The following is a 22,249-nucleotide window of genomic DNA, read 5'->3' as shown; positions in this document are numbered from 1 at the left end:
ATTAAAATCTTCAGTTGAAGAAATGCAAATCTTGTAATTAGTAACCATGCATTTCTTAAATATTGTACTGCTTAAAAACTTCATTGTGCCACAGTTGCATTAACTACTGTTCCTGGAGCTACAACAATCACTTTGTGGCTTCAAATAATAGTATATACTGTGTATTACCACTAGATTTTAATTTTTTTTCCAAAAAAACAAGCTTGCTGCCTCTGGAGGCTCTCAGGCAGCTTTTTCAGTATAAGGGTACAGGTTTGCAAATCTCTAAAGAGAAGTAATCAGAGTTAATCAGAATAATAATGATAATACAGGTATGGGACCTATTATCTAGAATGCTCGGGACCTGGGGTTTCCAGATAAAGGATCTTTCCATAATTTGGATCTCCATAATTATAAATCTGCTAAAAATCATTTAAATATTGAATAAACCCAATCGGCTTGTTTTGCCTCCAATAAGGATTAATTATATCTTAGTTGGGATCAAGTACAAGGTACTGTTTTATTATTACAGAGAAAAGGGAAATCATTTTTAAAAATCAGAATGATTTGCTTATAATGGTATCTATGGGAGATGGCCTTTCCGTAATTTGGAACTTTCCGGATAAGGGATCCCACATCTGTACTGGTATAGGATCCTATATATTATCCAGAATGCTTGGGGCCTGGGGATCTTTACGTAATTTAGATCACCAGACCTTAACTCTGCTAAAAATCATTTAAAAATAAATGAACCCAACAGGGCTGGAACTAGGGGTAGACAGAAGAGGCAAGCGTCTAGGGTGCAATGCTGGGGGGTGCTATGCTAGGCATGTACCTCTTCAGTCTGCCTACCCCTACTATGAGCCCTCATCCCTCCACAGCCAGCTTACCGGTCCTTATAACCGGGTGCATAGTCATTGCGTGTGCGCTTCCCTGTTGCACCATCACTGCGCATGTGCGCACTCGTTCCCATGTACAAGCAGGGGTTGGGTTGTGTCGTGGGCAAGGTGGCCGGTTGGATTGCCTCTAATATAGATTCCTGCAGCTTAGTTACAATCAAGTACAAGGTATTGTTAATATTATTAGAGAAATAATAGTTTTAAAATTCAATCCATATAATATACTTTTACTACTAATTGCTGAAGAGTTTGTTAGGAGGGGTAAAAAATTGATTTATGCAATTAACTAACTGTTCTTCTTATAATTAAGCAGTGTAGGACTGGCTTCTATATATAATCTATTCTTCCATCTATTTAGCCTATTTGTTCCCATGCAGAAATAGGGACTGACTATGAAATAGGTAAGTATTCCTGGTATCATGTCGGATCCAGTTATCAGTGGGCCCTCCTGCTGCTAAACACTTGGCCTTTTTTATGGTCAGTCTCTGTATGGGAACAAATGGGCTAAATAGATGCAAGAATATTTTACAATATGTAAAGAGACTAGAGGAATAAAAAGGATGAATGAGGAGGGGAGAAAAAATTAGTTTGGAGAGTGGGTCTGTAGTCTAAGGTTTTCTGGTGGGCCCTTGGCATCCCAGTCCAACACTGTAATGAAGGCAGAAAATAAGTGCAGAGTTAGCCTACACCTAGTTTTAGCTATGATTTAACTCTTAGGGTAATGAAACACAGGGCAATTTGAAATGTTTTTGGGGAATCATAAGTCAGCTAAACAGTAATATCCTACATACACTGCCAGCTTTAATAGAATTTTGACACTTCAGAATCATAATATTATCAGTAATGCATATTATTTGAATCATGTGATCTGTAGTTGGTGAATATGGCACGCAAGTATGATGGCAACCCCACTAAGTAACTGCGGATGTGAGTGCAGCTTCATAACGATCAGCCTGTTTTTGTGGTTGTACCACGGGCGTGAAAAGATGAAGGGGCAGGAAGTAAGGTGACAATTAGAAAGAAATTAAAGCAGTCTGTGAGAGGCATACAAGCAAAAAAGTTCAGGGGCTAAATGCAAAAGGAGATCAAAAATAATTGTGTTGTTCATAATGGAACTGAGAAATAAAGAGAGTTAAACACCGGGCATCCACTGGATGGGATTGTGAAAGAAAGAAAGAAAGAAAGAAGCAAAAAAGAAAAGGAAGAGTGACTATAAAAAAGTAAGGACAGCACATTTAAGGGGATACCTGAGAGAAAAGGAGATAACAAGTACAGAAAACTGAAGCTCAACAGAGGTATAGGAGATGAAATGAAGAGATGAAGATTACAACCTAAAGTGAGAGATTTCTTCACAAGTCACAGGTACCCTTTCTGCTCTTACTGAATCCAGCTATCGTTATCAGAGCACTCATGTAGTCAGTTAAGAAGACTGCGAATAATCTAACAAACAATTTTGTAGCTTTGCACTTAGTCTCCAATAATGTGCTGTATTGTATAAGATGGCGGTTGCTTTGGACTGCACTCACTGCATCGCATAAAATGGTTGAACCAAAGAAAAGAAAAGCTCCTTTATGTTCTTATAGAACATACAATATACTTTATAGACTAGAATTTCTTGTAGACTGGAAAAACTGTAAGGGAAAATGCGTACTTACATTATACCAAAAAGGCAGTACAGGTATGGAATGCGTTATACAGAAACCAGTTATTCGGAAAGCTCCAAATTATGGGAAGGCCAACTCCCATAGACTCACATTTTAAACAAATAACTGAAATTTTTACAAATGATTTCCTTTTTTTCTGTAATAGTAAAATAGTGCCTTGTACTTGAAACTAAGATATAATGAAGCCTTATAAAAGGAAAAACAATTCTATTGGGTTTATTTAATGGTTAAATGTTTTTTTTAGTAGAATTAACGAATAGTGATCTAAATTACGAAAAGATCCCTTATCTGGAAAATCTCAGGTCCCAAGCATTCTGGATAACAGGTCCCATGCCTTTATATTGATGTCACGATAAATAATCGTATCATAAACCATAATACAAAGAACCAAGGAGGCATATGATGTTTCAGTAAGCAAAAATTCCCTTATCCTCCACATATTATCCCAAAAAATAATTAAGAAATTGAGTTATAGGCCAGCAACAACAAAATGCATTCTATATTTATACTCAATGACCGTGACCATATAATTTGTAGGGCAAAATTTTAGAAGTCTCCTTAAACATGTAAGGGCTAAGCAAATTGTAACAAAATCTCCAAAAAAATCTGTTAAGAATCAGTGACATGCTGACTGACGATAGTTCAGCAAAGAAAACATTATTCTGGATAGGAGGGTATTGTTTCTTGTAGAACAAATCAGTACTAATATGGTAGAAGTCCGTTTCTATGGTTAATAATGCTTTTACCAGTATCCCAGCAAATAGAATTTATATCATTTTGTTCCCATCTGAAGATAGGTCAGATTCTATAGGTCTGTCGATTTATTGATATATATAAAATCTATACACTCCAGATTGCTTATCACTAGTGATTAATGCAGCTCTTTCATGGTACGTAACAGGCTTTGGCCACCTCCTTCCCATCATCAGTTTCACCGACCTGACTCTTGCTCATGGTCTCTTTTACTTTAATCAATCTATGATAATAACTTGCTTTCGGCATATGCACAACAAGGACAGTCTGTGAAACTAGGTCTGATGTTTGCACTTCCATATCTCAAGCACATTCCTATTGAACTAAACATTTATCTGAAGCCTTGTGGTGTAACTGACAAAATCATTATAACCAGTGATGTAAAGGTGTGGGAACTAAACATTACCCTGTTGAAAAAATGTTTTAAGCATACTTGTGAAAATCTGAGCTGAGAATTATGTATGACTAGATGTTATTCAATGCAGTAAAGCAGACACAGAGGTTGGTGGGAGCTAAGGACCAAAAGTAGCTCAACTGGAATTTTAAGGATGCATAATTTTAATATATGTATGCCATGTGGATAGGAGATGGTGTCACTTATTGCCACTGATTACTGATAAAAAAATAGTCACATTTCACAATGGAGAGTTCATTGAGCTTACTTACTTTAACAAATAAATTAAGTATATTAAGTTAATAAGAGAGATAGATTTACAATCCTTTAGCCTATACTTTGGTCTTTCCTTGCCCTGTTCTGTACACAAACTCTAAGAGTAACTGAAATATCTTGTTGCTACATTTAATTAAGGTTTTGCTTTAATTATGTTATCAAAAGGAAATCAGCACTTACAGAAATACTGTGTACTGAAATATTGGCTAAATATTCCTAAATGCCACATTTTCATCACAATCTAAAAAATATGGAACTGTTCTAAAGATCCTGATAAAAAAGTGCCAGGACATATGCCAACAAATGGGCATTTAAAATGTATTTATGTACAGTCTGTAGTCCCACTATGGCATTTAAGTATGTGCAGTTACTACAAAATAAAGCTTACAGGTAAACCTGCTGTCTTATAGCACTAGACAGCAAGTTGCTTGGAAAGCAGCAAGTTGCATGTTACTTAGGTTGCTTAATTGCTATATCATTCTTAAAACAAATAAATAAGGTTGAGGAGACTGCCTCACACAGAGAAAAGCAAACAAAAGGAATTCTGGGAACAAATTCCAGACTCTTAAAAAAAATCCCATTTACATGGGTTTATCCTATAGGCTATAGCTCACCCACTGGGTTTGAAGCTGAAGCCAGGACAATATCTGATCAGATTCCCAACTACAGACCAGTTTCACCCTTATTGGGAGCTCATCAGTGTAGTGCAGGGTTTTCTGATCAGCTTAGGTACACTACACTGATGAGCTCCCAATAAGGGAGAAACCGGTCTGTAGTTGGGAATCTGATCAGCTATTGTCCTGGCTTCAGCTTCAAACCCAGTGGGTGAGCTGTAGCCTATAGGATAAACCCATGTAAATGGGATTTTTTTTAAGAGTCTGGAATTCGTTCCCAGAATTCCTTTTGTTTGCTTTTGTCTGTGTGAGGCAGTCTCCTCAACCTTATTTATTTGTTTGTAGAACCACATGGTGACTCTACCTAAGCTGATCAGAAAACCCTACACTGATGAGCTCCCAATAAGGGTGAAACCAGTCTGTAGTTGGGAATCTGATCAGCTATTGTCCTGGCTTCAGCTTCAAACCCAGTGGGTGAGCTGTAGCCTATAGGATAAACACATGTAAATGGGATGTTTTTTAAGAGTCTGGAATTTGTTCCCAGAATTCCTTTCGTATATCATTCTTACAAATCCTTGTCACCAAAGTCAAAATAAAGTTCAGGCCCTAATAGATGTGCCTCTTGTGATTAGTTAAAGTTTTGATTGGACTGAGATGTGATTTAAAAACTCAGCCTAATAACCCATGCATGCCAGTGTACTAAGGTCTATGGCATACACCTCATTTACCACGATGAATGGGGCAATCTTGCTTGCACCTGTCTTGTGGGTAGTGACAGGCTTTTTGCATTCATTCCTCTCAGTACACTCAGGATGAGTGCAAATGAGATTGGCATTTTCTCTTCCAGCGTTTTTAGACAGTGTGCTATAGGCCTAAAGCACAGTAATACACACTTGAATCCCAGTTTGGAGCCTGGATTTGTTATGATTGACAATCAGCTCAGTCTAATGGCCAATATGTTTGTGGGTGTGCATGGCAGCATCTAGCTTAAGGTGGCCATACACGCACCGATATTATCGTACGAAACCTCGTTTCGTACGATAATCGGTGCGTGTATGGCATGTCGGCGAGTCGACCGATATCGCAGGAAGCTGCCGATATCGGACGACTCGCCGATCGGACAAGTTTGAAAATTTTGATCGGGCGCCATAGAAGGCGCCTGACCAAAATTCTCCCTTCAGAGCTGAATCGGCAGAAGGAGGTAGAAATCCTATTGTTTCTACCTCCTTACCTGCCGATTCAGCCCTGAATGGTGTGTGGCGGATCTTACGATGTTTCGTGCGACCGATGGTCGTACGAAACATCGTCGGATCGCCACGTGTATGGCCACCTTTAGTTGGCTGTAATTAGGGGAAGGCAGTAGAGGCACCAGGCGCAGACTGGCAATCTGTAGATTCTAACAAATGCCATAAGGTTTGCTGTACAATGCCCTAGACTGTCATTACTAGGCAGGTGGGAGACATTTTGGGCCTCTGTGTAAATATGAAGGCCTATTGTAAAGGCCCAGTCTTGACTTGAGAGGCACCTGTCTAAGAAACAACTATTTTTAAAAAAGAGGAGCACAAGTCCAGAAACAAATGTTGAGCCCATCTGTGTTCAATTCTGCTATACTTTCCAATGTATTGAAGATGCAAAAATCTTATTGAGAACCTGTGTTGATAGAATGTTGCTACACAGTAAAATCAGATACCTAAGCCTTATGCAGGCAAACACATCTTGCCCTAGCTTTCATACAGAAACATTCCTAAAGTTCCCAATGTAAGTGGTTTGCTGCTTAGTCAGTGCACCTTAAAACCTGAATCAAATATGCAGTGCAAAGTAAGGCCAAAAGACCTGCATCAACAAGTGTTATCATTAAGTGTTATCAATCATCTGTACCAAGTAATTAATCCCAAAAATAAATGAGCACATTGGTATTTTTGTACAGAGGTTAAAACATTGTTATCTGCAAAAATAAAATAGCCCCTTAACATTTGTGGACAGTTTGTCAATTGCCATACCATGCTGCCTAACAGTCTGGCCCCATTAGACTCCCCCTTATATATATGTGGAGGTACTGGAATGTCCAGGAGCTAAGCTGTTTCCAATTAAGAAGTTTGTCTTTTAAAGTTCTCTCTCTATTGGATAGCATGTAAATTCTCTTGTAAATGGCTCGCTGCTATGCCAGCAGGAGCAGGCCTGGACTGCCAAACTATGGGGTTTGGCAAATGCTAGAAGGGCTGCTGTAAAATGCCATAGACAGTCACTAATTATTGGGCTGGTAGGGGCTGTTTGGGCCTCTGTGTACTTGCCAGGGGTCTGTTTTGAAGCCCAGTCCAGACCTGAAAAGAAGTGCTGTCTGAGACAAGATTCTAGCATCTGTGATGTCTTTATATTAGTCTGCAATTTAACGAAGAATATTGCAATTTCCCCTGTGTGAATTATAAAATGCAATCAATTATATAATACATTAGATATGATAGATAATTAATTTTATTACATGTAGCTCTCCTGCACCTTACAAGAAAATCCAGTGTGCTAAATTCATTACGACAGGTCACAACTGACACTGTTCTCTAAGGGAGTTTTCCTTGTTATTAAACTGCAGGTATTGGATCTGTTAACCGGAAACAGTTATCCAGAAAGCTGAATTACAGGAAGACCATATCTTCCATAGACTCCATTTAAATCAAAAAATTCAAATTTTAAAAGATTATTACCTTTTTCTCTGTGATAATAAAACAGCACTTTGTACTTGATCTCAACTAAGTTATAATTAATCCTTTTTGGAGGTAAAACACTCATATTGGGCTTAATTAAGGTTTAAATTATTTTCTTAGTAGACTTAGGGTAAGGTGATTCAAATAACAGAAAAACCCCTTCTCCGGACAAACCCCAGGTCACGAGCATTCAGGTTAATAGATAACACACCTGTATATGAAACTATGGTCCCTTAATTAAAAATGCACAATAAAGAAACAATTATTTGTAGAAGAAGGAAATAATGAGTAATGAATTCTCTTTTAATAAAGCACAAGACATTCATACTGCATGGTAGCCAATTTATTTCTTAGCATTCACATTATAATTAAAACAAAGCCTTCTAATCAGGGAATTAAAAATTCAAATATAAATTGTTTTTCCCTTGTTGCCGAAAAATGACCAACACTATACCATAGAGAAGTTCTGTCACAGTCTGTGTTTTAAATGATAATAGCAACATTATATCTTACAAGATGCAATGTAAGATAACATAAGAGTTTTGTGCTATTTCTTTAGCTGTTTTAACTTGTGGTCTTAATTTCCTTTTGTGCCTAACCAAGTGAAATATAATCTACCACTCCAGAAGGCAGACTTATACATTCTTATATTTTTATGCTTTATTGAGCAGGGCCCATTTTTGCTCTGTAGCAGCAGGGAAATTTTAGATTTTTTGCCAGATGAGAATGTAGGATGGAGTTCTTTTGTCATACGATTGCCCTGATGACCTTTAAAGGAAGATCTGGATTAATTTAAGGAAAACTATACCCCCAAACAATGTAGGTCTCTATAAAAATATATTGTATAAACAAGCTCATATGTAAAACCCTGCTTCATATATATATATATATATATATATATATCTCAAACTCAACAGTAGAAAGCACTCACATTTACAGCATCAATCAGGTCAGTGATTTAATTTAGCATAAATCACTGACCTGATTGATGCTGTAGCTGTGAGTGCTTTCTACTGTTGAGTTTGATGCATTATTTTTGTCAGCACCCAGCCTTTGCCCCGATATTGGTGAGTGCCAATTCTTTACAAGACTATATATATATATATATATAAGTCCAAAGCAACAGGCACTCACGTCTAATGCAGTACAAGATGGCCTGGGTGCAGTATTATAAAAAATATTACAGCATGCAAAAAGAAAATGCCGCACTCACAGGACTTAGTTTAGTTTATTACAACGTCAATCTAACGTTTCGGCTGCTACCACAGTCTTTCTGACTTTGAGAAAGGCTGTGGTGGCAGCCGAAACTTAGGTTGAGGTTGTAATAAACAAGTTTATTTTTTCATCACTAAATCCTGTGAGTGCGGCATTTTTTCTTTTTGCATGCTATATATATATATTTTTTTTAGTAGTATTGTGCTATTAGTTACTTCTAAATAGAATTAGGGGCCGCCTCCTGGGATCATAGGATTCACAGTGCAAACAAACAAGCCAAGGCATATATACATGCTAAGCCACATCAGCCAATTAATGAACAACATACATCAAATTCACAATTCATGGCATGACATAAACGGCATCCAATAGTCACAGAACAGTGACAGTTTTGGCCCAGCGAGGCCACAAAGGCCTGGGCCTAGGGTGGCATAAATTTAGGGGCAGCATGCCACCCAGCCGCATGTAAAATTTGCTCACATAGAGAGCACTGGGGATTGGACCCGCAGGAAACTTCAGCTAATATAACTTCAGCTAATATAATAATTGAATGAAACAAAACTTTTCTGTGTTATTAACCATTTCCCGCTAGTTTACCAAGGTATCACATATTGTTAATGATGTTGTAAATACTCTACATGGCTAATTTCAAAATATAGATTCTTAATACATTGCTTGATTTTAAAACAGAAAGAGTTTTAAATGATAATACAATCATTCTCTCAAAAACACTTGCCATGTGTTATCCAGTATTGAGCTGGCAATAAAATCATGGTTGTTATAAGAAAACCAATATAATTTATAAAGTATACTTAACCAGTGGCATAACAAGAGGGTGCTGAGCCCCCCACCACAAAAAAAAAACTTTGGGGGGTGCCAGAACACACAGCCGGGTCCCTGTCTCCTTGCAACTGCAGGGTCTGCTGCCTCTATGGTTATTCCACTACAAACTACAACTACAAACTTTCTTTGTGTCAAAGTAGTCAAATTATTTGTAAACTATGGTCATCCAGCTGAACAATTTCTATTCCATGTTCTAAAGCAGGGCCGTCCAACTGGAGGCCTGGGGTTGGATGTGGCCCCAGTCTGCTTGAAGACTTCACTATATCGTTTTGTTCACATATACTGTAGGCTTCATTTTCCAAAGCAATGAAAATGTAAAAGCTTTGGTACAATCAATTATAATTTGTGTAGCCCTATTCTGCTACAGAAGAAAGAGCATGAAGAGTGTAAAAAAAATGCTTTATTCTTCAGAGCCCTGACAAAGACTCCCTTTCCTTCTGCACCCACACAGTAATATCTGGGCTCTTACAGCCCCTTTCTCTCACTCTGCTGCTTCTCTCTCCCAGCACTTCCTGTACAGGTTCCTCCCTGTCAGCTCACATGTGGTGTGAACTCCTCCACCTGCCTGAACACAACAACATAAGAATTTTGGACAGGTGTTTAGAGCCCATTTGTTATCCAGAAGGCTATGTCCTCCTCAGAACTCTAGAAGTTATTTTAGGCACTGTAAATTGGTTCAAAGTTTTGCGTTAGATACTGGAAGAAAAAACTGCATTCCATCCTTACTGCTGCTGTCCATGTCATCTCACCTGCATATAAACCTCTCTTCACCACTTCACTACTAAAGTTTCTCCCATGACTGAGGCTTATCTCTAAGCATGCCCCTTTCTGCTATAACCAAGTTAAAAAAAAAGCAGTTTACTACTGAAGACATTGTAACTCGGGTTGTTGCTGAAATTATGTTAACTGTAATGTATTATGCAGTTCTTTTTATTATTATTAATTCCTCTAGAAGCGTTTCATTGATTTTCAACAAATTTATAGCTTAAGCTTTGATAAATAACATAATGCAGAGAGGTTAACCATTTTCATTTGTGATAGGAAAGAATGCATAAAACAGTATATGAAGAGTTACAAATGTTCTCTGTTTACTTTTTGATATGTTCCCACCTGCAGGAACCATGGGATGTGGGTGCAGCTCTGAGTATGAAGATGACTGGATTGAAAATTTTGATGTGTGTGATCACTGCCATCTTCCTAGACAGAAGTCTGAGGTTAGTACTGTAAATACCAATAGGCTTGACTTGAGAATGCACTGGCAGAGAACTGTTGGTTGCCACTGAAGTCAAAGGAGGGGAAATTTAGGTATTTTATTACCCACCTGCTCAGAGTGAAATCCCAGCGAACAGTAAAATGTGCCATTGCCTATGTAAAGATAACCTGTTTTGTACACATTTAGCATGCACATTAATATGGACTACAAATGGGCCAATCTTCAGAATTGTACAGCTTCTCAATATTTTGTAATTGGAAGAATTTTGTCATTTAAAAGATCCAAGGTTCCTTCAGAACCCTGCATCAATTGTCACAGTTCAGTTGTGCTGAAAGAATAGGGAGAATGTGTCACTCACATGCTGAACACTGGAAATGATTCCAGACAGACTTTGAAAATTTGCTGCAACCGCACCCAGTTTGCGAAGAAGCACGTGTATGGTTGCATCAGTGTTGGTAAACTGAATGCAGTTGTGGTAGACTGCAATGATGCCTGAATTCTAAGAAAAAATGCTGCTTTGTAGGAAAAAAAACTTTCGATTGTGTGCAAGATTCCACTTTGCTAACAGCACATGCATACCTATATGTGCCCTATAGAGTCACAGCTAAATATCATCAGTTCTGCATTACAAAGACCACTAAACAGAGATTGCACTTTAGCCCCTGCCACCTGTTACATATGTAATTTTGTATTCAGGGAGCAGGGAGGAAGAGGATGCAACTGGGTTTACTGTGGTGGGTGCCTTACACATTGGCATTTAACATCAGTTTTGACTTTCCTTCTCCTTAAAAAATAATTTCAGGTATGTTGGGTATTTGTTTCATTTTTTTCTGACTTAGCATTGACGCTAAATTAAGAAATTAAGGGAAGTGACGTTGAGACTAACCAAGATGGCAGCTATATTACAGATCACCTGACACAAAATAATGCAGCTATAACTGTAACAGGAAGAAGTGTGAAAGTAAAAGCAGAACTTTGTCCATTAATTGGCTGATGTTACTTAACATGTATGAGTGCCTTGGTTTGTTTGTGTGCACTGTGAATCCTATGATCCCAGGGGGCAGCCCCTATTACTTATTAATGGCAATTTTCTATTAAGGATTATCTAATGGCACTTACTACTTAAAAGTGTATTTTTATGAAAAAGGTTTATTTAGATGAAGCAGGGATTAACATATGAGCTGTTTTATGCAATATATTTTTATAGAGACCTACATTATTTTGGGGATATAGTTTTCCTTTAACTGAGAAGGATTCATTATTCAGTTTGGATTTGCTGCATCCTTAGTTTTAGGAAAATGAAAAATTCAATTTTTTTTTTCTTTCAGCTCATCACATGCTATGATATTCAGGACCCCTTGGTTTCATACACAGGCTTAAATCCACCTAGCTCTCCGCTGCATGGTAAGTGTGATCCACTCCTCCTTATGTATCAAAAATATAGCACAAGGCAATTGACATGGATATATTGTGTATGTTGCACAGTCAACCTTAGGCTAAAACGTACCCTGTGTAAAACAGTGCATTGGGCCTTCAACACAATGATAAAAAGTGCAATGTCAAAGTTTCAAAGGGTTAAAGGGGTGGTTCACCTTTAATTTAACTTTTTAATTTAATTTTAACTTTGTTATAGATTGAACAATTCTAAGCAACTTTTCAACTGGTCTTTGGGATTATTTGCCTTCTTCTTCAAACCCTTTGTAGCTTTTAAATGGGGGTCACTGACCCGGCAGCCAAAAACTATTGCTCTGTAAGGCTGCAATTTTGTTGTTATTGTTACTTTTTATAACTTTTTTTTCTATTCAGTTCCTCTCCTATTCATATATCAGTCTCTCATTCAAACCACTCCCTGTTTGGACCCCAGCAACCAGATAGCTGGTATAACTCCAAACTGGAGTGTTGCTGAACAATTATTGAAAAAATCATAAAACTGCAAATAAAAAATGTAGAACAATTGCAAATTCTCAAATTTTGTCTCGAAATATGAGTCTTTACATCATACTACAAGTAAACTGTAAAGTGAACAACCCCTTTAAGTAGAGTCAAAATATACATCTAAGTAGGCAGAGATCAGGATAGTCAGGAAAAGGCCAGCAGTAAGTACCAAGAATATCAGAATAACATGAAGCAAAAATAGCAGCAGGATGCTTACCTCAACCCTTTAGAAACGGAAACTGCACTCTCTATTTTCAGTTAAAAAAAGATGGAAATTCAACTTGTAAAATTACCAGAGGCTGCCTGAGGCAAGTTAGGGTATCAAGATTTGAATTTGCCATCAAGTGCCATCATCATTGCATGATTACAATGAAGAGCAATGCTGTTGGTGTCTGTGTCACCTCTTTGTGCCATTAACACAACAACCTCACATTTACCTTTCAACACATTTGTTTAAGGGTTTAAACAAACAGTGTGATGTCCATTCTTGCATCCTGACCTTACATATGGAGCCATGTGTGGCCGTATAGGTTGCACAACCTAAAGGCTGGCCGTTGTATTTTGCATTGGCTTGCTAATTAGGAGACATATAAATAATCTGTTGTGTTTCCTACAGATAACCTGGTGGTGGCCTTGTATAATTATGAGCCTATGCATGATGAAGATCTGGGATTTGAAGCTGGAGAGAAGCTGCATGTCCTGGAGCAGTAAGTAGCACACAGCTGTATAACTATAACACATGAAGCCATATGCAACTCCATAGTTAGACCTGTATTTAGTAACATATGAAAACATTCAGTAGCTATTTAAAACATACTGGTTTTGGAGGAAGTCCAGATAATTCAGTTAGCCCTAGTACTAGCACAAATATGTACATATAGCTAATGTTACCACAGTTTAACTATCCTTTGTCACATTAGCACTCCTTATAATATAAACTATAAATAAAATAACAAACAAAGAGCAAATTATAAACAAACAAATTTATAATCACTTAAGTTACTAAAACACTGAAATAACAGTGTTTTACAAAAATCTTATCCTAATAACCCCTGTATTACAATATTCAACTAGAGTGTTAACAATAATAAGCAGAATCTAACAGCAGGTAGTTTAATAATGCACCACACAGATTGTACAAATCCAGTCTCCTGGAATCCATGGGCCCCAGCTAATTACCTGGGTTGTGCTTATAGCAATCTCCCACTGATGACAGATAAAATAGAATCAACATGACACTGGACTTCGTAAAGGAGACCCTATACCTTCAGAATGAAGACTTAACCAACCAATACTTTATTGCAGTTTTGTTTGGTATGGATACTATAGGATTACCTGAGAATGACTAAATCTTAAAAAATAAGCACAAGGTCTATAAATAATACAGGGTAAAGCTTGTACCTGGAATGTAGCTGCAGATAAAGACAGTATCAACCACTGGCAAACTTGGGGTGAAGACACATGGAGCTACTAATAGCAGCTACTTGTCATGGCAACATAAAAATAGACAATGCTGATCATTAACTTATAATTGTATCTATGAGTGTTTTAGCAGAGGCCATTCTCAGTATTGTCTATGGCAGGGTATTTTCTGGCCTTTAGTAGCTGTGACAAGTAGCTGCTACTAAGTAGCTTCATGTGTCTTCACCCTTAGGTGTATTGGCTATGTCCAACATTTCAGCATTTGTACTGCATTAATGCTGTTACATTTTATTCATTATAACTATTATTTAAAAATGTAGTAATTTTAAAACACTGAAGAACAATCTAAATTGTTGTTAGATACCTACCTATTATACTACCTAATTACCATGTCACAGGTATTAAAATACCTAAAAGGCTATCAGGTGTCAGCCTTTCAAATAGATTGTAATTCTGGATATCCTAAATCAACATAAACAAGAGGTGCCCAAATGTCTCAGAATGCATTAAAAATTTTAATTTCTCTGCAGGAAAGACGAATGGTGGAAGGCTAAGTCTCTACGAACAGGGCAGGTGGGATACATACCATATAACTTTGTGGCATCTGTAAATGGCATTGAATCTGAAATGTAAGTATCACGGCAGAATTGGCAAGATTGATTTATGAGAATGCATATTAAATACTACTTTAAAAACTTTAAAACCATCCAACACTGTTAAGCACAACCCTTGTATAAAACAGAAAGAGTTGCAGGTGACTGTGAATGCTTGCCAATGTCAGTTTTACTGAAGGTAAGCATTACATTTGCATATTCTGCTTTCCTGAAGGTGGTTTTTTAGAGATCTGGGCAGAAAAGATGCAGAACGACAGCTTCTGGCTCCTGGAAATCAACAGGGATCCTTCCTAGTGAGGGAGAGTGAGACTACCAAAGGTAAAAAAAACTGCTTTCATAAAAGCAGCAGCAAAGCCCTCTTCTCTCTCATCCAAAAAAAGTAATTGGAATAGAATGTACTGTTTCCCAGCCCTGGTATAACTGGTGTGTGCTTCAAAAACACTACTATCGTTTTTATAATTAAGTTGCTATGTGTAGCCATGAGGGTAGCCATACAATCTAAAAAAGGAGAAAAAGCACAGGTTACATAGCAAATAAGCTCTGTAGAATAGAATGGATTTAGATTCCTAAGTAAGAACTAAATCCGTTGTATTCTAGAGTTTATCTGTTATCTGCTAATAACCTGTGTTATTTAGCCCTATTTTAACTTGAATGGCTACACAGCAGTTTTATTTTAATTACTTTTTAACACTTTACTGTTATTGTTCCTAGAAGTTACCATAATTTTCATGTCCAGGTATTTCTGGCTTTAAATCATGCCTAAGATCAGTTCTTCCCTTCTCTATTTCTTTTTTTCCCAGGATCCTACTCTCTTTCTGTGAGGGATCTGGATCAAAATCAGGGAGAGGTGGTGAAACATTACAAGATTCGAAATCTGGACAACGGTGGATTTTATATATCTCCTAGAAAAACGTTCCAAACGCTACAAGAACTGGTGCAGCATTACAGGCGTAAGAAAATTTTGGCAATGGAAAACGAAAAGGGGTTTGAGAATTCTGGTATAAGATTGCTGGAGTTATGACAGACATATAAAATGCCATGTATTCATTAAACATTTAGACACTCTGAGGTTTTTCTTTATGGTCCCATTACACTACAAGACTGGGCTATTTTTGTTTTTCACAAGTTTACTTGTTGCTAATTATATACAGTATGTTGATATTCAGAAATCCCTTTCAAGTAACACCAGGCTTAAATACTCTTGACATTGCAGTAAGTAGACATGTTGGGTCCTTTCTAGGTTCCTCAGATGGGCTGTGCACTCTTTTGAAAGAGCCATGCCAGACTCAACGTCCTCAAAAACCATGGTGGGCAGATGAATGGGAAATACCTCGCAACAAACTGCAACTGGTCAAGAAGCTTGGTGCTGGGCAGTTTGGTGAGGTGTGGATGGGTGAGTACAGTTTCTCTCAGGAAGATAAATCAGACCACAGCACACTCCATGTGAGAAACATGGATATGCATGGTCTTGTTTTTGACACACAATTTTGATTGTAGATTCTGCCCTACTCTATAACACCTTTTTTTCTGGTGCAGGCTACTATAATGGACACACAAAAGTTGCCATAAAGAGCCTAAAACCGGGTACAATGTCTCCAGAAGCCTTCTTGGCTGAGGCTAATTTAATGAAACAATTGCAGCACCCACGACTGGTTCGATTAAATGCTGTTGTAACTCAGGAGCCCATATATATTGTAACAGAGTACATGGAGAAAGGTGAGCAAACAAATTACCAACCCCTCTCCTATTTATTAAGTACTAGGAATCATATCTGAAGTCAATTTTAAAGAGAGAGTGTGAGTGTGTGTGTGACCCCACCCCCCAACTATAAAATTATTCCTAATATGTGTTTTCCAATGGTCTTAGGTGACCCCTGTGAAAGGGTTGTTTGACCCCCAAAAGGGCCCCAACCCACAGGTTGAGAACCGCTGGACTATGCATAAGCACATTTTAAGCTTTTTAATTTGTCTTAAAGGAAACAATAAAATATCTTTAGTTGTTAAAAATCTTTATGACTGTAAAACAATGATGAAATGTAACAGGAGAAATGAGAAAGAGAATTGACATTAACAGCATAACAAAGAAGGAGTAAAATTTTCTCAGCAAATGGTTAGTGGTGATAAAGTTTCTTAAAATTATCATTTCTGTTATTCCCTTAGGTTGCCTTGTGGATTATTTAAAAACCTCAGAAGGTCTCAAATTAACCATCTATAAACTAATAGACATGTCTGCTCAGGTAAGTGTAAATGCTCAAGGGCACCATCATAAATCATAGTATCCCATACTACTTAGTTATCACCGTCATCCAGACTGGGTTATTAGTCTACTTCTCACCTGTTTCCCCCTGAGAAGTCGGCCTTATAAACTAAGTAGCCCCAATTTAAAAAATAAAAAGATCATCCAAATAGAACAAACCCCTAATCAGCCTGGCCCTGCCCCATTACACCAAAATATTCCCGCAATCAGCCCTAGACCTGCTTATCTCCCTCATAAGCCCTGCCTCCTCCATGGTGCATGCATCAGACTGTCGTTTCTGTCTGGACAACCACTGCAGGGGGGCCCCAACTATCCCATCTCTCTCCTCTGAAGGTGTCCCTGGCAGTGCAAACCAACCTTTTATGAGAAGCTGATCAATAATTTCAGTACATAACAAGACTGCATTCACAAAATTAAAGATATTATTGCTACACAAATTATTGGAAATTGTCTGGAAATAAGTATGTGTTAATAATGTATTTTAAACATGGGGTTTGTTGTCTCATTGATGAGCAACATATTTACATATCTCTGTGAATGCTTTCCTCTTCCTTTTTTTTTTTTATAACTATGACTCACGTGATTACTCTGATCCACACCCTGTCCAGTAAGCATTTTCAACTACAATTTTACTACTACTACTGCTATTTTACTGCATTACTTTCTCTCCTTATTAAATGTCCCAGGTGGCAGAGGGAATGGCTTTCCTAGAGCATAAGAATTACATTCACCGGGATCTGCGAGCCGCTAATATTCTTGTGTCTGAGTCTCTGTGTTGCAAGATAGCTGATTTTGGACTGGCTCGAGTAATAGTTGACAATGAGTACACAGCAAAAGAAGGTACAATAAGGATAAGAAAAGAAAAAAGTAATATATTCTATAAAGAAAAAAATGTGCTGATTAAAGGGTCACTAACTGCTTCATAATTTTATGAACACACTCGTCTACTAAAAGTTCTGTTGCTAATCTAAAAATCTACTTAAAGAATATTAAATTGAAGGGACAAGACCTACCTTAATTTTGGTGTCGACAGCTAAAGTGGCTGGAAAGGGTAAAAAAAAAACAAGTAAAACAGAAACACCCTTACATTTGCTCCCAGGCTTAACAAAAAGTTACCATAAGCAGAAATGTTGATTATTAAGATAATAAACAGCCCACCCTAAACATCATAAGCACCCATTAGTGATTTAGGAATGCCTGCAATAGACAATTATGAGAGTGTTATTTATTGTGTGCCAAAGAACAGTTTCCCTGTGAATTTGAATTAAAACAGTGTTGTAAAAAAAAGTATCTGAGCCCTTTAGGGCAACGGCACATGGGGCAGATTGTCAGCCTGCTGATAAGCGAAAGTCTGGCGTTTGTTGGCGGATATCGGCTGCATGTGCCTGCACCCGGGTGGATTTAATGCCCCAGTGTGCAGGCACAACTAGAAGATTTTTTAACAGCAGGGGCAGATTGTCAGACTGTGGTTATCTGCACGCTGACAATCCTTTTTATCATAACAATAGAATAGCTCTTTTTGTCAGTGATAGTAAGATATAAATGTAGACTAAGAGAAAAATATAAGTAATTTGTACATTCATTGTCTTGCTGAAGAATGTTAGTTAGTTACTGTTACATAATACCCAAACGTTTCTTCACAGGAGCCAAATTTCCTATAAAATGGACAGCTCCTGAAGCCATTAATTATGGCACTTTCACCATCAAATCAGATGTGTGGTCATTTGGTGTACTGCTAACTGAAATTGTCACTTATGGAAGAATTCCATACCCAGGTGAGTAAAGTAGTAGGCCAGGTTTTCTGAAGGTAAGAATGTAGAAGAGCAATGTGGATAGTTTTTGCATAATATAATTTTCTCTTTCATATATTGTGATATTGTAACCTTTTAAGCTACAAAAATAGCCCTGATTTGTTGTAGCTATAAATAAAATACAATTTACAGACAAAGATTGTGTTATTCTCTCATAATTCTCATTATTTTTATGATTCTCATAATTTTATGAGATTTTAATTTGCTGTTTGACCAGAACATTTCCACAGCACATTTGTAGATATATATTTTGGAAGGGTAAGTGCCCAGAGTTTTTATTCTATCTATGAGCGGATAACGGCAGACAGCAATATTTTCATAGATAATAGCCCTACATCTATAAAGGCATGTCCAGCTCCTAAGACATGGGCCAATACCAAAGAATGAACCATAAAATTACAAATTATTTGTGCAAACATAAAATATTGATAAGGGTAGTCACTCTATTTGCCAAATGATGTCAAAAGGCAAGGTAGGTGCCACATTGAGGTAATTATGCATACACAGCTTATTAGGTCTCATTAAAACACCTTGGGGCTCAATTATCCACACTGGGCAAATGTGTGTAACTGTGTAGTAACCCATGGCAACCAAATTTTTGTTTTCACATTTCTACTTCAATGCAACTCAAAAAAGATAATCACTCATTGGTTGCTATAAGGTGCTATCAACATAAACAAAAATCTTCAGCACACCCCTTACATACATGTTCTCAAAGGGTGCTTAACTTCCACAGCCGCTCCCAAGCCTTTTTTCCATGTATCTTTGCAAAGGGGAAGAAGCACCTGAAGAAGGGGTCACCCACGAAAGCTTGTGCGGTTTGTTCATTTCTGCAAATAAATGATTTAAACGCATTGCCGACACACTGGAGTGCTTCTTTGCTTTGCAAAGATACATGCTATAAGAATTCTGAAAGATGTAGACAGTGGTATTATTTAACATTTTATTTAGCAGATCTCCAGTTTAAAACTGAAACTCTTATCTGGTTACTTACCCAAGTTACTAGGTAGTTGTGACAGATAAATAATAAATAAATAAAAACAGCTGATGAATGAGAAAAATATATGATCAAAGAATCAAATATCAACCCAGAGGATTAGTGACCAGTGAGCATTTAAAATGTTAGACTGGAAAGAAGTAGAACAGAAAGACTATATAAATAAATACAAACTAAAGACCAGTTGCAATTATCCTAGAATGTCAATGTCTACATTATACTATAAGTTAATTTTAAGGTTGTTTTTTAAGTCAGTAATTAGTCAGTATGCCCCAGTAACTGTTCTTTCTTGTGCCAGGCATGACTAATCCAGAGGTTATAGAAAATCTGGAACGAGGTTATCGTATGCCTCAGCCAGACAACTGTCCTATGGAATTGTATGAGCTGATGCTTCGTTGTTGGAAGGAGGAACCTGAGGAAAGGCCCACGTTTGAATTTCTACGATCCTTGCTTGAAGATTTCTTCACAGCTACAGAGGGCCCATATCAGTCTCAGCCATAAGAAGTGTGCTCTGATAAAGCATGTCAGAAAACAAACTGATACCAGCTTTATGGGTCATATAAAACCCAGCATCAAATTAACCTTAAGTAGGGAGAAACCAAGGACCCCCCAAAATAGTTCTGAGCTGGTACTGTCTGATGAGATGGCACCTTAGTACAACTCTGGATTTGGGACCTACAGCTATAATTTCTGTAGATCAAAGAAAAATTATGCCCACTGTGCCCTCTAAAAACAGAAGGTGATTTTAGGAATCACTTCATGTTCAGAAAACTGCACACTTAAGTTTAGGTATGAATAATTGATATCTCAGATATTTGTATCAAGTGTCAAACCACATTGGGGCCTTTACCACACATGACACTGACCCAGACTTTTAGAGGAATAGCTTAGGGCAAATATATTCAGCCATTCATACCGCACAACAATTAGTTGGAGGTCTCCTTCATCAGGTGAGTATAATTGTCAGAACCCCCATGATTACATCACATGCAGGGTCATGAATACATTCCTGCCCACAACTGGGAAGATATCACAACCTGCTCAGATAATAGAAAAGCACTTGAAATAACAATATCATCCCCATCAACAATTCACAAGAATAGTTTAATATAAGAAGGTGTCTATATTAAAGGAGTATTAAAGCCTAACTAAAGATACAGGCTATAAATGTTGTACATTATGTTTGGGCTTCTGTACCAGCCCAAAGCAACAAAAGCCCTTTAGCAGAGAAGATCTATTCCTCCATAGATACCCCATGTAGCTTCTCAACTTATTTTCTGCTGATTCGTTGCGCATGCTCTGTGCTGTGGTCAGTTACAGAGCTTAGGGATCGACTCACAACATACTGTAAATATAGTATATAAATGTCCCAATACATGGCTGATCAGTAACTGATGCAGATTCACATAACATGGCAGTCTAGAAACCAGTTTATTCTGCATCAGAACTTATAATCAGCCCTGTAGCATCACACGCTATAACAGACAAACCTCATGTTCTTCTTGTCAATTTGCAACAATCCCTAAGCTTAGCTTTTCAACAGCTGCCCAGAGCACACGAAGAGGTATATTTATCATGCTGTGTAAAAAGTGGAGTGAAGCATTACCAGTGATGCTGCCCAGGGCAACCAATCAGCAATTAGATTTCAACAGTTAGAAAACCAAAGCAAACATCTGATTGGCTACTATGAGCAACATCACCGGTGATGCTGTACTCCACTTCTTACACAGCATGATAAATATACTTCTAAGCATGTGCAGTGTCACTGACACTTCTAACAGATTCCAGTACGGGGACCCTCTGGAACAACCTTGAAGGCCTTGCTCATTACGACTATAGAGATGCTGAACCTTTAGGCTGGTTCAATAAGCCCAGTGTATAAAATATGGCATTTCTAGCAATACAACTTTTAGGGTTTAGTTATTCTTTAATAATTTTATTCAAATACTCACCTATTCATTTGTCAGTCTGTCAATGAAAACATTGCCTGATAGGCCCTAGTAATCAAAACAGATTTTAAACAAAAGAAACACCCACACACACAAAGAAGACAAATTGCAAATTTCCTGACACTGTCTATGTCATACTAAAAATTAAATTTGAGGTGAACTGCTCTTTTAAGAAAAGAAAGGTATTATCACCATGAACGATAAGTTCCTAACATTTGACACAAGATGGAGCTGAGGAGTAACGTGGTGCTCACATTACAAAACAAATAAGGATATCATAATTTATATGCTGTTCATCAAATATTTTTTAAAGGACATGTAAAACATACATTTGCCTATAATGTATATCAGTTGGGCATATCTCCCCCACCCAAATGGCATCATTTATACTGCATATAGCCCCTCCGCTTGCCAGCACCATCACATTTTCCTAAAGCAAATAGCAGCTTTTACCCAGTGGCCATTTTTCCTCTGATACATAATGAGTTACATTTAAATCTGCAAGCAGCATACACACACAAAGACCTTTATTCAGCATACATTTCATCAAGAATACAGGCTCACACAGGCAGAACTGTCTTTGATAAATTTCTGCTTTGTTTGAGCACTGTAATGGTAAAGCTGAGCTCAGGAGAAAAAAATTGAAGCAGACAGCTAGAGCTGAGTTTCTATGGGAACCAGCAATGCCATCGCTTCAATGGCTGCTAGACTGGAGG

At 37.6% G+C, this 22,249-nt stretch overlaps 1 protein-coding gene across 1 annotated transcript; it reads left to right on the top strand.

The window, feature by feature from the left end:
• The first annotated feature begins 1,363 nt into the window (after positions 1-1,363).
• Positions 1,364-21,163, top strand: lck (LCK proto-oncogene, Src family tyrosine kinase). Its single transcript, XM_012957401.3, has 13 exons — positions 1,364-2,240; positions 10,453-10,550; positions 11,878-11,953; positions 13,101-13,191; positions 14,437-14,535; positions 14,735-14,838; positions 15,321-15,470; positions 15,761-15,913; positions 16,057-16,236; positions 16,680-16,756; positions 17,463-17,616; positions 18,420-18,551; positions 19,883-21,163. The coding sequence occupies exons 2-13, from the start codon at positions 10,458-10,460 to the stop codon at positions 20,083-20,085; spliced, it is 1,512 nt and encodes a 503-aa protein (XP_012812855.2). The 5' UTR covers positions 1,364-2,240; positions 10,453-10,457; the 3' UTR covers positions 20,086-21,163.
• The last annotated feature ends 1,086 nt before the right edge of the window (positions 21,164-22,249 follow it).

This window comes from Xenopus tropicalis, chromosome 2, assembly GCF_000004195.4.
Source record: "Xenopus tropicalis strain Nigerian chromosome 2, UCB_Xtro_10.0, whole genome shotgun sequence".
NCBI lineage: Eukaryota > Metazoa > Chordata > Amphibia > Anura > Pipidae > Xenopus > Xenopus tropicalis.
The sequence above is the reverse complement of the archived record's forward strand: the minus strand, read 5'-3'. Positions and strand labels throughout refer to the sequence as shown.

Bases quoted from the DNA above. Each gene is read 5' to 3' on its own strand.
- lck (XM_012957401.3), top strand. From the start codon at position 10,458: ATGGGATGTGGGTGCAGCTCTGAGTATGAAGATGACTGGATTGAAAAT. The intron at 13,192-14,436 runs GTAAGTAGCACA...ATTTCTCTGCAG, and splicing joins AAGCTGCATGTCCTGGAGCA to GAAAGACGAATGGTGGAAGG. The intron at 16,757-17,462 runs GTAAGTGTAAAT...TAAATGTCCCAG, and splicing joins TAATAGACATGTCTGCTCAG to GTGGCAGAGGGAATGGCTTT.